Source organism: Arvicanthis niloticus, chromosome 20 (assembly GCF_011762505.2).
Source record: "Arvicanthis niloticus isolate mArvNil1 chromosome 20, mArvNil1.pat.X, whole genome shotgun sequence".
Lineage (NCBI taxonomy): Eukaryota > Metazoa > Chordata > Mammalia > Rodentia > Muridae > Arvicanthis > Arvicanthis niloticus.
Window position 1 is genome coordinate 42,984,058 of NC_047677.1, and position 17,105 is coordinate 43,001,162.

At 50.2% G+C, this 17,105-nt stretch overlaps 1 protein-coding gene and 1 long non-coding RNA gene across 2 annotated transcripts; one reads left to right on the forward strand and one right to left on the reverse strand.

Moving 5' to 3' along the window:
- The first annotated feature begins 7,394 nt into the window (after nucleotides 1–7,394).
- Cstb (cystatin B) lies at nucleotides 7,395–9,536 on the forward strand. Its single transcript, XM_034524432.2, has 3 exons — nucleotides 7,395–7,578; nucleotides 8,626–8,727; nucleotides 9,200–9,536. The coding sequence occupies exons 1-3, from the start codon at nucleotides 7,513–7,515 to the stop codon at nucleotides 9,326–9,328; spliced, it is 297 nt and encodes a 98-aa protein (XP_034380323.1). The 5' UTR covers nucleotides 7,395–7,512; the 3' UTR covers nucleotides 9,329–9,536.
- Nucleotides 9,537–9,631: 95 nt separating this feature from the next.
- On the reverse strand, nucleotides 9,632–17,035 carry LOC143435189 (uncharacterized). Its single transcript, XR_013105256.1, has 3 exons — nucleotides 14,662–17,035; nucleotides 14,308–14,402; nucleotides 9,632–14,184 (listed from the first exon to the last, which is right to left on the reverse strand). It is a non-coding gene; the product is annotated as an uncharacterized LOC143435189 (long non-coding RNA).
- Between the last annotated feature and the right edge of the window lie 70 nt (nucleotides 17,036–17,105).

The following is a 17,105-nucleotide window of genomic DNA, read 5'->3' on the forward strand; positions in this document are numbered from 1 at the left end:
AGCATGAGTCTCTGACAGAAAAGTTCATTGAAACAGCCATGCAGTACCTAAAACTATACCTCAGAGTAGACTTTATAGAGCTGGGGGGGGGGGGGCGGCTCAGTTGCTGACACGCTTGCTTTGCAAGCTTGAGGGGCTGGATTGGATCCTCAGCGCCATTAAAGAATTGGGCACAACGGCAGGTGCTTAGATGACCCCAGCAACGGGGAGGTGAAGGTAGATGGTTTGCTAGGATTCAAGCTAGCCACTGGAGTCTACTCTGTAAGAATGTGGGTCATAAGCCTGTTTCCCAATATCATAGGCACCATACGCTCCCAAGGCAGAGATTCATTATTTATTATTATTTTTGTAGTATTATTTATTTATTTTGGTTTTGTGAGACGGGGGTTTCTCTGTGTAGCTTTGGCTGTCCTCCAACTCACTCTGTAGACCAGGCTGGCCTCAAACTCAAAGAGATCCATCAGCCTCTTCTCCAAAGTACTGTATTTAACGGCATGTGCCACCACACCCGGCTCCTTTTTTTTTTTTTTTTTCCCGATAGTCTAGAACAGCCCACAACTCCTCATCTTGCTTCAGCCATCTAAGTGCTGAGATGACATGTCTCTGCTTCCATGCTGTGGGGGAGGAGGGTCGGGAGTGTCTTGTCTATTTGTCCATCAAACAGCCTTGGGAACACAGCCTTGGGTTTGGTGCAGAGATAGCTGCAGGAGCTATTAGTCAGCCCCAGAAAGGAGTGTGCTTTTCCACGTCCCCAGCCTCTTCTCCCTGTGATCTCATGCTGACCCAATTCTTGCAGAACTGAGCAAAGGTCGGTATGTATGGGTTTGTTTGTCCTGCGCTTTGTAAAGCAGGTGGAGCCAAGAGTCTGCTTATGATCTTTTAAGTCATCTTTTGGGCAGACTTTGTAGTAAAAGTCTGTCATCTCAGCTACTCAGAAAGCTGAGGCTGGAGACTCTAAAGGCATGGATAACTGAGTTTGATTTTGCTCAGTTCACATGGATGAATGAGTTCAAGGCCAGCCTGGGCAACTTAGACCCTATGTCAGAATGAAAAATGATTTAAAGAGGAGGGTGGACTGGGAGGGGAATAAAATCTGGAGTTTTAAAGGTTTTTGTCTCTCAAAATAGGCAAGGAATCCGGCCTCCTAGGGCCAGGTCTAGTTGTGAGGCCTTCCCCTCTCCTGCCTGCCTCTATCTCTACCCACGTGATGACATGCTGACTCCCTCACCCCTGGATAAACAGCCTTACTTGTTTTCTCTGGGGCTGGCCTGTCTGTTTCCACAGGTGTCCACCTCCTACCAGGAAAGAGTGGGCACCCGCAAGGTTGTATCAACAAAGAACCGTCTGTCTGCTGGGGAAATCCCAGAAGGCACGATCCACACTGCAGCCCGAGTCTGTCAGGTGCAGAGTCAGCTGCTGTAGCCAAGAAGGAGACTACCCCTCCATGGTCCACATGTCCTCTCCTGCTTCCTTCCATGTTTCTAAGATTAGAAAAGAACATCTCTAGTTCATACCCACAGCCACATAAAACTCACTGGGCCAGGTGTAGTGGCTCGGGAGGCAGAGGCAAGCGGATCTCTCTGTGAGTTTGAGGCCAGCCTGTTCTACAAATCGAGTTCCAGGACAGCCAGGAGAGTTACAAAGAGAAACCCTATCTCCAAAAACCAACCAACCAACCAACCAACCAAACAAACAAACAAACAAACCCTTTTTCTTGGCCCACAGTCTCAGTCTCCAGACTGAGGAAGCTGAGGCAGCAGCAACTTGAGTTCAAGGCTACACTACAAGGTCGGGTATCAAAATTAAAAACAAACAGGGACTAGAGAGAATGTTCAGAGGGTAAGGTGCTTTCTGCACCAAGAGTGGGGACCAGAGTGTAGATCTCTATAACATACATAAATGCTGGGTGGGCAGCGTGGTTCTTACAGGGTACAGAGGTATGGGTGGGCTACAGTTCCTGGGAGCAGGCTGGCGAGTTACAGTAGCTATGGAACCAACTGGCTATCTCGACTAGCTACGTTAGTTAAGCTCTGACAGAACCTGCCTCACTGAGCAAGATGGAGAGCAAGCTGAGGAAGACACCAGACATCTACTTTGGGCCTCCCCACATGTACTTGAACACACAGACACACAGTATAACCACATACATGTGAACAGGCATGTGTGTGTGTGTGTACATACACACAAAGAAAATAATCAAAACCCAAATAAAATATATAAATTCCCTCCCTTGACTTACCCACTCTTTTTTTGTTAGTTTTGTTTTGTTTGTTTGTTTGTTTTTCAAGACAGGGTTTCTCTGTGTAGCCCTGGCTGTCCTGAAACTCACTCTGTAGACCAGGCTGGCCTCGAATGCAGAAATCTCCCTTCCTCTGCCTCCCAAGTGCTGGCATTAAAGGTGTGGGCCACCACTGCCCGGCTGACTTACCCATTCTTGTGAGCCCCCTGTCTCCTCAGAAATAGCTCACATAGAGTGGTCCCAGCAAAGTCACTGTCTGCTTCCTGTGGTGTCCCTTTCCAGTCAACCCAGTGCCACTGCAGCATGAGAGGCAGCACATTGATCAGCCCACATGCCTCCTAGTCTGCACCATGCTGGGCCGCCATTGTAGTTTCCCTTGATACAGGGCAGAGCCACCGGGCCAGCCCCAACAGTCAGACAAGTCCCAGCAGAGGAGATGACAGCAGGTGGAGGAGAGTCCTGGATGAGTAAATCAGAGATTGTGGCTGGGTGAATCTTGTATGTCTGACTGACTAGCAACTGGGACATTCCTTTATTTATATAGATTCCACAAAAGAGGCAAACTTAAGATTTCAAAAGAAATATGGATCATATCATTTTTTGTCCCCGGACAAATGTTACAAGACCAGAGAGAACAGGCATATTGCCATACTCAAATCAATTTAGACTACCTGAGCATTTACGACATCCGACATTCTGGTCATCAGAAAAGTGAACCACTAAACAGAGAGAGAGAGACATGGGAGTCAGTCTAGGCAAGTTCCCAAGCCTTGAACACTGCCCAGTGCTTGAGGTACAGCTTTTGAGTTAGCCTGGCTTAAAAGTTTGAAAGCTCTCCCAGGCTGTAGGCTGGCCTGTTCTATTCATTTGTTTTCTCTGTGTTTTTTAGTTAAAAGATCTCATTATAATTTAATGTGAGTCAGTCTGTTTATGATTGGTAAATTCTTAGATTTCATGTTAATTTAAAATATATATATATATATATATATCAAAGGTTGTTGTAGGCAAACTAACTTTGTTATTAATTTTTTTCCAGGGGCAATGTCCTGTAGACTACATATAGGAGGAAGCCTGTAATCTGAGCTGTTGCCAACTCTGGTGTTTCTGAGTTTGCAGGTGTGCCGAGGGAAATCTGGGGCTGTCCAACTTTTTTGTGCTTTCCACACTCCCCATGGCAAGGAGGATTCTCGAGTAAGGCCGGATAAGGCTGCTTCATTGAAAGCAGAAATCACTTTCTGGGGAAAAGACGGAAATGAATCCTAATGTAAAATGTTCCCCACCAATGCAGCATGTAGAGTTCAGGAACCCCCACGGTTAAAGACAGCATCCGGCTCCGCTTCGCTGGACTGTGTCAAACAGCTTCATGGCTCTCGATGGTTTTCACTAGTCATGGCTGTGCCAAGGCGGTACATCAACAAACCCTTAACTGGGCTAACAATACTTATCAAAAATATCATATAATATATCAAAAATAACATATAATAGAAATAAGCACTTATTCCTTATTTTTCTTCCAAACAGACAGTTACTGAGGTTGGGATTTAACCTACAATCAATTCTTTATTATTATGTGTGTGTGTGTGTGTGTGTGTGTGCGTGGGCGCACATCCAGAATTCAAACTCAAGTGTCATCCCTCAAGAGGTGCCCACTTGCCGGGCGGTGGTGGCGCATGCCTTTAATCCCAGCGCTTGGGAGGCAGAGGCAGGCGGATTTCTGAGTTCGAGGCCAGCCTGGTCTACAAAGTGAGTTCCAGGACAGCCAAGGCTACACAGAGAAACCCTGCCTCGAAAAACCAAAAAAAAAAAAAAAAAAAAAAAAAGAGGTGCCCACTTTATTTTTTGAGATAGGGTTGTTCCCTTGGATCTGGCTCATGGATAAGGGGCAAGGCCGGCTCCTCCTGCCATTCCTGGTGACTCACCTGTCCTACGCAGGAATGATACGCACCAGCCATCCCACCTGCCTTGATTTTTTAAAAATGTGTATAGGTCTTAGAGTTTTGCTGTTGTTGTTGTTTTCTGCAAAGAGACACCGTGACCGTGGCAACTCTTATGAAAACGTTGGATTGGGCCCGGATTACAGTTTCAGAGGTTCAGTCCATTATCTTCGTACTAGGAAGCATTGTGGCAAGCATAGTAGACATGGTGCTGGAGAAAGAGAGGCGACTTCTAGATCTTGATCCACAGGCAGCTTGAAACACTAGGCCTCCAACAAGGCCACACCTACCCCAGGAAGACCACACCTCCTACTAGTGCCCCTCCCTATGAGCCTATGGGAGAAATTTCTATTCAAACCACCATATTGCACTCCTTAGCCCCTGTGGGCTTACAGCCATATCATAACGCAAAATGCATTTAGTCCAACGCCAAAATCCCAGTCTTAAACTTGTTTAAAAATCCAAAGTTTAGCGTCTCTCCTGAGACGCAGCATGCAGTCTCTCAACTTGTAATCCCCTGTAAAAATCGAAATCGGAAAGCAGATCACATACTGCCAACATATAATAGCACAGGACACACATTACCATTCCAAAAGGGAGACAGGGTGGGGGCCATAGTGAGGAAATACTGGACCAAAGCAAGACCGAAAACCGGGTGGGCAAACTCCAAACTCTGCATCTCCGTGTCTGATGTCAAAGCAGTCTTCAGATCTCCGACTCTTTCAGCTGTGTCGGCTGCAGCACATTTCTCTCTCCTGGGCTGGCTCCATTCCCTGTTAACAGCTTTCCTCAGCAGGTATCCCAAGACTCTGGTACCTCCAACATTTTGGGGTCTCCAAGGCAATCCAGGCTGCACCGTCACAGTTTCACACAATGGCCTCCCTAGGTCTCCATGCAGGGACACCCATGACACATGCCTGGCCTCAGTGGCTTTCCTTGGCCTCAGAGGGAGACTCCATAACCCTTTTCTTCCATCCTTGACTTTAAAGCCAGAACTGTGTAACCAAAGCTGCCACGTTCTGCTGCTCCCTGAGACTGGAACATGACCCCCTGGTTCAGTGACATCTTCCCCAACTTCCTGGTTTCAGTGGTTTCCTTCACTGCCTAAGCTTGGTTGTCCCGAAACTTGATCTGTAGACAAAGCTGGCTCTTTCCACAACTGTTGGAATTAAAGGTGTGCACCACCACACCTGGCTTTAAACTTTATTTTAATTCCTTTACATGGGTTGAAAGCTTAGCTGGGTGGAATCTTGCCCCGAAATCACCACTCCCTTTATTTAACCTCTGGCTTTTCTTTCGTCTGTTTAACTCCAAAAAAAAAAAAAAAAAAAAAAACAATAAAAACAAAAACCAGGATTCAGCTCCTTTCCACTTCCTGGTAGTACCCCCTTTTCTCCTTGATTTGTAAATTTTGTATTTTTCCTTCCTCTGCTCGCTCCCTTTCATTATAGGTCTTCCGTGAGAGTGACCACTAACAACCACGCGAGAGAGTTGATGCTAGGCCATTTCGAAATTTCCGCTGCCAACTCAACTCATCCCAAAGTCTTCAGTTTAGCCTCAGGAAGACCTTTTAGACAAGAGCAAAAAGCAGCCACGTTCTTAGCCAAAACATCACAAGAACAGTCTCTAGACTCTCGAGCAAATAGAGACATCAGTCTCTAGACTCTGAAACGTCTTGAGCCAGACTCCCAAAGTTCAAATCCCCCTCATCACAACTGCCTTCCATGTTTCTACTATTATGGCCCTATGAACATTAAGTGGCCAATTTGCTTTTCTAACCCCAAAGCCACACAAAAGCATGGGCAGGCCTATCCCAGCAATACTCCAGTGTCTGGCACCAACTTCTGTCTTAGTTTGGATTGATTGCCACCACCACAAGCCTCCATGCTTGTCTGGGCACCACTTGCATCACTAGTGCCCATTGAGGCCAGGGGTGGGAATGAGATCCCATGGAATTGGGGTTTTAAGCTAGTATGTGGTTGCTGGGAATTGAACTCAGGACCTCTGGAGGAACAGCAACTTTTCTTAACTGCTGAGCCATCTCTCCAGCCCCTCACTCGGCTCTTTAGCTGGGTTCCAAAGATCTGTCCTCAAATTCAGGTTGTCACACTTCCATGGCAAGCACCTTACCATGAGCTACCTCTGCAGCCCCAAATTATTTTAATTTTTTAAAAAACTTTTTAATTTCATTTTTATTTTTTGGTTTTTCAAGACAGGGTTTCTCTATGTAGCCCTGGCTGTCCTGGAACTCACTCTGTAGACCAGGCTGGCTTCGAACTCAGAAGTCTGCCTGCCTCTGCCTCCCAAGTGCTGGAATTAAAGGCGTGCGCCACCACTGCCCGGCTTTAATTTTTTTTTTTTTTTTTTAAAGCCAAGGTCTCGATGCATAGTCAGGCTAGCTCGTTTAGCCCCTCAAGTGACAGGATAGCAGGTGTGCATCATCATGTCCCGATATCAGACTGTGACAGTTTTGAAAACGAAAACACAGGTTTGAAGGTCACTCAAGTAATAGCACTGACAGAGGGCATATCTGGGTCCTCATGGTCCCCAGCCTGGCCTGGGTGGGAGAGAATAGAGTCTGGACCACCCAGCTTTGTGCCTGGTGGTGGGGCTGGGATCCCTAAGCTCCGCCTACAGCCCAACAAGGCTATTCCTACACCCACGTCATTCCGAAAGAATGGAATTCCCAGATAAGCTCTTATTTCATGGAGTTATCGGGACCCAAAAACTCAGTTCACGTGGGGGAGGAGAGGACAAGACAGGGCGGGCGTGTGTGATGGGGGAGGGGAAACAGGGACCTGAGACTTAAAGGTCCTCATTCATCTGTTTCTGTACCCACCCGATGAAAGGAGGGATGGGGACCCACCCAGCCCCCCACTTCGTGTTCACAGGGCAAGAGGAAATTGAGATGGCCAAGGCTGGACTTCGTGTCCACCTACTCCACGGACCCCTCCCTATCCCTCACATTTCTGCATCCTGTGAGGACCCGGAAGCCCCTAACCGGGTCTGAGATACTCTTACAATCACTTCACCACCATTGAGGGGCAATCAGGACTCCCAACCCCTCCCTCTTAGTGCGGGTTCGGGGGAAGGGGCGTGAAGCATCCACCATGCCTCACCCTCCGCCCACGCCCAGCCTGGGTCTCCTGACTCTGCCTGGAACCGAGCGAGGGTGATGACAGTAAAGAGAGAGGGTGCGGCGCCCCGCCCCGTCGCTCTGTCACGTGCCACGGGTCCGGGGGCGGAGCCAAGCCGGGATTTTCTAGGGTCCAGGCACACAGGTCTCCTAGTTGGCTCTGTCCTTAGCTTCTGCTTGCTACCCCGACTACTGCTGCCAAGATGATGTGTGGCGGGCCATCCGCCACAATGCCGGCCACGGCCGAGACGCAGGAGATCGCCGACAAGGTGAGGCTGGGCCCAGGTCAGGCCAGCAGGAGCCAGGCCTGCGGGACCCGGCGGCCTCAGGGACCAGCCTGCCCTGAGCAGCCCGGGTCCTGCAAACCGGTTTCAGGCGCGGCTTCAAGCGTGACTGGGAGCTGGGGCTCTGAGTCGGGGACTGGGGCGAGTCTTCCGCCGCTTGCATGCAAGAGAGCCTCTCACCTCGTAGGGAACTCGCCGCGAAATCGGCGGAGGGATCCGGTGGTCCCAGAGACTTCAGGAAGGCAGCTCACAGTGTTAGAACCCAGGCTGTCCCAAAGATGAGGCACTTACTTGACTTACACCCAGGCCTGAACAAGAGAAAGCTAGCCTGGGCTACAGTGGGAGTCTCCTCAAAAGAAAGAGCTAGGACTGTATAGCTCAGTGGCAGAACTCACCTGATAGCGCCACCATCACCAATCCCGCCCCTCGGGGGAAAAAGGATAAAAACCAGAAGTTGTAGAACTTGCTTGTGCCTAGTCTAAAACCAGAGGGTGGGCCTTGGGTCCGGTCAGCCCTTCCTGTGGCTGTTAACTGGGCAGAGATTCTGTACAAGCTAGGACGGTTCAGGGTATTAGCAAGAGAAGAAAAGTTAAACATGTCCTCTCTTCAGCTCCCAAGCCCAGGACCCTGTCCACTAAGCCTGACCTTGGGAAGTCTTTGCTCTGACGAAAGGGGCCAAGGAGGAATGAGTCAGCTCCATGAGACCCTGAAAATGAGGAATTGGTACAGACACACTGGCCAGGCAAGGGAACCCTGGCCAAGTGTCACTTCAACACTCAAGAGGCATAGACAGGCGAAGCTCTCTGAGTTTGAAGCCAGCCTGGTCTGCTTAGTTCCGTGCCAGCCATAGCTACACAGTGAGACCCTGTCTCAAAAGAGGAGCCATGTTCTCCTTTATCAGTGGGGCCAGCAGCTTACCATGGGCCCCGTAGTAAGGAACGCAGGTGTTGAGGGCTGGCAATGGGGCTCCCGAGAGAGGCAGGAAGGCACCTGTGGGTGTATCTGAGTCCTTCCTTCTCACTCACCATCCAGGTGAAGTCCCAGCTTGAAGAGAAAGAAAATCAGAAGTTCGGTGTCTTTAAAGCTGTGTCCTTCAAGAGACAGGTAGTGGCCGGCACCAACTTCTTCATCAAGGTGGGTACTTAATAGTAGTTTAGCAAGGACTCGGGACATAGTCTCAGAGTAGAGCAGAGTGTCCTTCAACTCCCCCCCTCCAGAGCACCCCTTAAAATACAGGTTCTGAGAGCATGAATTTGGGGTGCTGGGGTTCCTGGCCTTAAAGAAGACCGGTACCCCCTGGTTCTGGCTCAGCTTTTTTCTTTCTTTTTTTTTAAGATTTATTTATTGATTATTTATATGAGTACACTGTAGCTGTCTTCAAACACACCAGAAGAGGGCATCAGACGGTTGTGAGCCACCATGTGGTTGCTGGGAATTGAACTCAGGACCTCTGGAAGAGCAGTCAGTGCTCTTAACGGCTGAGCCATCTCTCCAGCCCCCTGGCTCAGCTTTCTAAGGCTGGGTTAAGCCTGGGAACCCACTGGAACCTCATCTTTCCCTCACGGGCTCTCTCTCTCTCTCTGTTTCCCTCCCTCCCTCTCTCCAGGTTGATGTTGGAGAAGATAAATACATGCACTTGAGGGTGTTCCAACCCCTCCCTCATGAAAACAAGCCTTTGTCCTTGACTTCTTACCAGACCAACAAAGAAAAACATGATGAGCTAAGCTACTTCTGATCCTGCGACCCCTTTGCCAAATACTTTTCACCCTTTGAACCTGTGTTTGGGACCACGAAGTAAATACCCCTCTGTGATGGAGAGGACGGAGTCGAGAAGCTTCTCTGGGGATTCCCAGACTGCATTGTATTTTGTTTCCTTCCAAATGATTATTTTCAGAAGACTCTATATGATCTCTCTAAATATATATTTTTAGAGACTATACAAACTGTGTCCTTAGTTTTGATTTTTTTTTTTTAACCTTTGTTTAAAGATCCACAGTCACACTGGGCAGTGGTGGTGCATGCCTTTAATCCCAGTACTCAGGAGGTTGAGGTCAGACTGGTTTTACAGAGTGAGTTCCAGGACAGCCAGGCTACACAGAGAAACCCTGTCTCAAAAAAATCAAACAAAGGACCAACAACAACAACAAAAAGTCACAGTTACAATGTAGATATGCCAAGAAAAGGCAAGCAGTGTGTTTATTTAGCTTTTACATTTCTTTACCAGTGTATGTGCCCATGAGTATATATATGCATGTCATGCTGCACACATGGAGGTCCCAGGACAAGCTGTTGGAGGTAATTCTCTCTTTCCATCATATTTCTCCCTGGGATTGAACTCTGGTCATGAGGAAAGGCTGCAAGCGTCTCTAGCCACGGAGCCGTTTATAAACTGGTACCAGGCTCTGGTTTAATGCCCAGCATCGCAAAAACACAGTTATTATTATTGTGGGGGCTTTTGGGTATCCCGCTTGCGGTTTAGTAATAAAATCGTGGAGACATCTGTATGGCGTAAGGCTGTTAACCTTGTGCTAGGTCAGTCTTGCAGCTAGCCAGACTGCCCTGCCGTTGGATCCCCACCACGTGGCTCTCTCTGCTTTACCTCCCTGCCTGGCTCCCATTCTGGTGAATCTTCTGTCCTACACAGGGTAGTTCTGCCCCAGTTTCAGCCACACAAGCTCATTAGTCGTCATCCAGTCTGAGCCAATCAGCAGCCGGGGTCACACTCCCCCGTGTTGCCTATTGGCCAGACTGAGGGCCACGTGACTTCCATCGGGGCAGCTTAACAATTGAGAATACAGGAACACACGTCCATAACCAATTGATAGAATACGTGTAGGGATGGGTCATCCCAACAATTCATAGCTGAAGTGACCCAGCGGGTAGAGTCCCTTCTGGGATAGACATGACCTGAGCTAGCCTGGGAAAGTCTTTCTGATCTAGGGCACCCGGATGACCACGTTCGCTGAGTCATAGCACCTAGGTGGGAGAGTCAGAGCCACACCTTCCACATTGCTCATCCGGGCTACGGGCTGTCTTTCCCACGGCTCAGCCTCCCACGAGGGAAGGTTTTGAGGGAGTCTACCTAAGTGTCAGCAGCAGGCTGCAGGGACGCATTCATATGTTGACACACTACTGAGGTCTGCTGAGCCGCAGTCACCCTCACGGCACCTCGAGACTGTCAGCAGACGGACTTTTGAACCCCGGTGATAAGGCCAGTGAGGGACCTCCGGTGAGCTTGCAGAGCTGGAGAGGAGGTGGTGCAATAGATAGTGGTCTGAGCCTCCTGTGCCACCCAGGACCTCAAGAACAAACCTGTAACTCAGAGGTGGAATGCCTGCCGAGCATCCGCCATGATTGGATCCCCACCACCGAAGACAGCAGACAGTGAAAAAAAACATGGCACGGTGGTGGTGGCGAGCTCGAGAGGCAGAGAGGCAGGTGCATCTTTATGAGTTCTAGTCCCACACGGTCTAAGGGAGCTCCAGGACGGCCAAGGCTACACAGAAAAAGCCTGTCTTGAAAAACCAACCAACCAAACAAAAACATGCAAAGCGAAACCTGCTTTGCACCAGAGACCTGACACGTACCTGCCAGGAGGCTCAGGGCGTGAGGCAGCAGGTAAGGCAGATGCACCCGAGGGTGTAAGAAGGGCCCAATGTGTCATCCAAAAGAATTCAGCAGCGGTGGCTGGAAATCCCCTCTTACTACAACGAGTAACCAGAGTAGGCAGACGCTGGGTTTAGGATTAGAAGTTGTGCAGGCAGGTACACAAAGTAAGGTCACTGTAGGGTGAATACAAGCTGTAATTGACAGGGGGCCTGGTTTGAACATGGGTGGGTGTGGTTGATTGAATAGGCATGGCCCCCATAGGTTCATGTGTTTGAATGCTTGGCCATAGGGAGTGACACTATTAGGAGGTGTGGCCTTGTTGGAGGACGTGTGTCCTTGTGTAGGTGGGCTTTGAGGTCTCCTATGCTCAGACTCCACCCGCTGTGGAATGAGAGTCTCCCGGCTGCCTTCAGATCAAGATGTAGAACTCTCCTCCAGTACCGTGTCTACCCACACCCTGCCATGCTTCCCGCCATGATAACAGACTAGACCTCTGAAACTGTAAGCCAGCCCCAGTGAAATGTTTTCCTGTGGTGGCGCAGTGGTGGCGCGTGCCTTTAATCCCAGCACTTGGGAGACAGAGGCAGGCCGATTTCAGAGTTTGAGGCCAGCCTGGTCTACAGAGTGAGTTCCAGGACAGCCAGGGCAACACAGAGAAACCCTGTGTCTCGAAAAACAAAACAAAAAAACAAACAAGAGTTGCCGTGGTCATGGTGTCTCTTCCCAGCAATGGAAACCCTAACTGAGGCAGTGGGTAAAGTAATTTCTACAAGGTGGTAGCCGGCTTCGTCAAATGCTTCCTTCAGAGAGGGCGGAGGAGCAGCCTGGAGGTTGCTGGTGTAGGGTGGCTGTCAGGACCACAGAGCCAGGGTATGCACCGTGGTAGCTGGAGATCTGGTTGACTCCTGAAGGAAATGTATAGCAGAACGATATCACCTCAGGTCATCCGGGAGCTCACAGCCTGCTGGAAGCTGTTAGATTTTTCTTCACCTGAGAAAACAAGGGGGTTGGGGGATGACAATTAAGCTCTGCAGCCTCTGGCCGTGTGTGTGTGTGTGTGTGTGTGTGTGTGTGTGTGTGTGTGTGTGTGTGTGTGTGTGTGATGAGGTAGGACATCATGACTGGGAGGGAGCATGCGAGTGGCTCACCCATGATAACCAGAAGGTGGATGGAGGCAGGAAGAGACCAAGGAGGTCCAGTTCTATACTTCAAAGGCACAGTCCCAGGGACCTCCTTCCTCCAGCCAGGCCCCTCCTCCTAAAAGTCATTCATCTATGAACTTACCCCTGGGTTAGCTCATTGATGAAATCACCCTCCTGTGCTGGTCACCTCAGAACACTGCTGTGGGACCAAGCCTCCAGTGTGAGAGTCTTTTCTTTTCTTCTTTTTTTTTTTTTTCTTTTTTTTTTTTTTTTGGTTTTTTGAGACAGGGTTTCTCTGTGTAGCCCTGGCTATCCTGGAACTCACTCTGTAGACCAGGCTGGCCTTGAATTCAGAAATCTATCTGTCTCTGCCTCCCAAGTGCTGGGATTAAAGGCGTGCACCCTTTTCAGGGTGTTTCACATCTAAACCACAGGTGGTTTCACATCATACCCACAGGTGGATATGAATGAGAGTTGGGGCTGTGATGGGTGCATGAAAGGAGCAGCCATGCTCCCCCCCTTGAGATCTGGGAAGGAGGTCACGGGAGCTGAGGGGTCTCTTCGACTGCCCAGGCTGCAGCAGAATGAAGGCTCCGGACATGGCTGGCAAATCTGGAAGATTCCTTCGGAGCCATGCAGAGACATTCTGCTTGCAGGATCTGTGTGCCCAGAATAGCCAGAGCTGAGGTTTCGGAGGCCTAGCAAGCCACTGGTTAGGAGGCCCAACCTCCTGAACCAATAAGGATACAGGGACCCCAGTGTCACTAGATGCTCATTCTGGAACAGTGAGCAGGCAGCAAAGTCACATCCTCACTAAGGACTTAACCAATGGGCTATGGCCCTTCTAGACATTGGAATGCAGATGTTCGTACGATTTTGATGGACGTGCCTTTCCCCAGAGTGTCCTGCCTGGATAATATGATCAAATGACTCGAGAGATGAGCAAAGCCATTCATTGCTTGTGGCATCTTATGGTAGGTGGAGCCTCTCCCTGTGCCTGAGGTCAAGCCCTGCCCCAGAGGCTGGCACCTGCCTGACATCGCACCACTGTCGTCGTCTTGGAAGGAAAATGACTGGCATGCTTCAGTGTTGTGCAGGCTGGCAGCATCACCATGCATGGATGCTAACTGTTTCAAGCATCTGCACCACGTTTAAGTCAAGATAGGACAGACAGGTGAAGGATGTCTTGCCACAGCATAGTTAAGAATGGGCTGCTCTAAGCAGGGGCTTGTGTGGCAAGGGAAGTTCAAAAGTGTTCACTCTGCCTCCATACATGAACCCAGCCTCTTGAAAGAATTTCCTCATGCTGCCCTGGTGGGTAGAGGATTGAGAAAGTACTAATTATCGAGGCAATGGTGGCGCACGCCTTTAGTCTCAGCACTTGAGAGGCAGAGGCAGGCAGATTTTGAGGCCAGGCTGGTCTACAGAGTGAGTTCCAGGACAGCCAGGGCTACACAGAGAAACCCTGGAGAGAGAGAGAGAGAGAGAGAGAGAGACAGACACAGACACAGACACAGACACAGAGACACACACACACACACAGAGAATTAATTAGAGGGTACTTCTTCCCTCCCAAGAGCCTCAGGCCTTCCCTCAGGATCTCAGAGCCAAGCAGCAGGCACTGGTGCCCAGCCCCAGGGCATCCAGAGGTCTCAGTTAGTGTTCTGAAGGCTCTGAAGGCTTTGCATCCCGTGTCTCCATTCTAGCTGGGCAGAGTAGCCATGTACTGGGCTGGGGGGAGTCTGTGAGAGCCTTAACAGGGCAACCAGGAATGCTAACAGTGATCTTGCCATCAGAGAGAAGAGCCAGCTGGTGTCACCGCACCCTCCTGCACTTCAGCCTGCACAGGAAAGAGGTACTGTTAGGTGCCGCTGATTGGATGACATTGGAGCCCTTTAAGCCACTGATAACGATGCATGCAATCGTAATTGGATGTATGTCGTGCAAGGGGAAAATTGCAGACCTGAGGGGAGGAATCACTCCAGAAGCATGTGCAGGAGGCCTAATGGGCTGCTTGGAGGTGACATAACTGGTCCTGCCTGGATGACATCAGAGTCACTGGAGAAGCAGGGAAAAAAACGGGTTCTGAGGGCATGGGGCTGGGAGCCACCATGCATAACGCTCCTTGGTGGTTCTGATGAAGGCATATGGGGAGCCACGGGAGGGCTTAGAGCAGAGAGAGAGGTCAGTCTGTTGCAGAGACACGTCCAGCAGCCAAGGTGGGTGCTAGGAGCAGAAGCCAGGAGGCTGTTTGCTATAGGGCACAGGTAAGCTTTAAGAGTAGCAGGATTCGAGACCCCACAGTGGTGATGCATACCTTGGGAGGCAGATTCGGGTGGATTTCTGTGAGTTCCAGGCCAGCCTGGTCTGTAGAAATACTTCCCAGGACAGCCAGGGCTACATAGAGAAACCCTGTTAAAAAAAAGAAAAAGAATACCTAGCTCCATGCCTAGGCATTGGCGCCAAGCATATTGTCCAGAAATTGTCACAACCAAGTACCTCCCCATCCAGTGGTGTAAGCATCAAGAAGTAATCCTCTCACAGTTTTGCAGCTTTAGATAAAATCTCCAGGAGTGGGCAGGGCTGGTGGGGGAAGCTCTTTCCCTATACTTTGTGTCTGTTGTCTTTGCTGCCCACACACACTGGTGTTCCTGCTCCTGCCCTGGCTCTGGGCTGCCCTCCTCCAGTCTTCTGCCTCCACATCCTAACTAACTTCTGTGTCTCCGAATTTCCCTTCTGCAGGGACACCAGTCACAGTTGAACCCTACAACTTAATCCAATGGGACCACTAATTTTCCCCATCAACGGCCTCATTCTAAATGAGGTCATGTGCACAGGCCCATGCTGTTAAGATGGAGACATCCTTTCAGGGACCTATTTAACCCTGGGTCACTGTCTCAGAGTGAATACCAGGGTCTGAGGTGCTTCTATCTGAAGCCTGTCCTGAGGCCTTACCTACCAGGTTCTGCTCATGCCCACAACCACAGAAAGGCCATCCTGGGGTATGGGGACAGCTTATTCTTCTGGTTGATCTGAGCAGGGGTGACCCAGGAGCTCCAGCAGCTGCAGGCACATCTGCAGGGACCAAGTGCAGTCCTCTGATGTTGGCCTCAGTTGTGCCCCAAATACATCCCCAGTGAGGAGACTGGAGGGAGACCTCAGGCTGGACCTTCCAGGTGCCCTGTCCTGGTTCAGGGACTGCTCTGTCCCCACAGGGGCCTTGTTTGAAAGGAACCCATTGATCTAGTCCTCCAGAGGTGGGGCCAAGGAACTCAGGGGTGCAGTCCATGGCTCTGGACTGCAGTGCACTAGTCACAGGCCACGTTCTTGTTAGGACACCAGACATGAGGCAGGGTCCAATCCAGCCTGTCCTCATTCTAACTGTGATGTTTGGAAAGACCTTATTACAAAAACAAACTAAAACCAGAAACAACCCTGAGGTTCAGGAACACCAGGGAAACAGACATCTATCTAGAATTCATTTTGCTATCTATCCACTTGGGTTTTACAGCCATACCCTGACTTCTCATTCTGAGTGGGTCAACCACTGTGATGTGCTATGTGATATTGCAACCAGGAACCAGAGAGGTGGTGCCAGGACCCTCTGTCCTCTCCTGCCTCCGTGGCTGGGTTCTGGACATGGCAGGGAGACACTTCCTGTGTGGGTAAAACCATGATGCAGGGAAGCCTTGATGGCCTGGGTCAGCCTCCGGGGTGGGGCAGTGTCACTGACCAGTTTAGCCCGCTCCTGATGGCTCTCTGAGGTAGTGTACGTGGGATTACAGACAGGCAAGACCCTGGAAGTTTTTTGGAAAGCCTGAATTAGCAGGCAGTGACCAGGCCCTTAGGCTCCTTGCCTTCACAAAGAGCTGAAGGTAACAGACTACACAAGACCAAACCAGGGGGCAGGGGCACACTGGCAAGTCAGAACTGAGCTTACCAAGGGCCAGGAGAGACAAGATGCACAGGAGGGAGCTGTACCCAGAAGCTGTAACGGCCAGATCTTGCTGGCAGTCTCATGAGGCCTAGGAACCCAGGAGTCCACTGGCTACTACATGTCCTGGGGACCTCATGTCCCACTTCCCTTCCCTCTGCCATCCTTGCTCTAACAGAATGGACAGCAAGCCCTTCATTACTGGCTGGGCATTTGGACCCTGGCTTACTGGTCCAGGTACCAACTTGGAACCTCTGAGGTTAGTGAGCTGGAAGCCAGCCTTCCTCTCCTCACTAGAGACCTTGAGTTGGGCGACATTAACTGTGAGCCTCGGGGTGCGGGGTGCAGGAGGTTTGACTCAGATCCCATTAAGGGATGGATGACCAAGTCAAGACCCCATCCTACACCATTGTTGACTAAGGATGTGGCACACTGAGGAATGGCCTCCCCAAACCTGCAGAGATGGTTCCTGGCATGGCCAAGAGGCTCTAAGGACAGGATTTAACTGGAGGTCTCAAGAGGTATGTGACCCTGGTTACTGATTGGTTCTTCCAATCCTTGCAAGTAGATGACTTGGGCATACTCCATCTCTAAGTGCCCCCACCCCAACTCCCCATGAGAGAAGCATGCTGGAAGCCTTAGGGCTGGCCCTAAAGCACCAGACAGTCCCTAGACAGAGAGAGTGAATGGTGAGCTGCGGACCACCACAGTTAGAATAAAACACACTTTCCTCCAAGGGCTGGTTTTAGGAAACTAGGTACTAATCTTGAGCAGTAACCACAAGGAGCACTTGGGGGGCGGGGGGGAGGGAATCACCACACTAACAC

Bases quoted from the DNA above. Each gene is read 5' to 3' on its own strand.
- Cstb (XM_034524432.2), top strand. From the start codon at position 7,513: ATGATGTGTGGCGGGCCATCCGCCACAATGCCGGCCACGGCCGAGACG. The intron at 7,579-8,625 runs GTGAGGCTGGGC...CTCACCATCCAG, and splicing joins CGCAGGAGATCGCCGACAAG to GTGAAGTCCCAGCTTGAAGA. The intron at 8,728-9,199 runs GTGGGTACTTAA...CCCTCTCTCCAG, and splicing joins GCACCAACTTCTTCATCAAG to GTTGATGTTGGAGAAGATAA.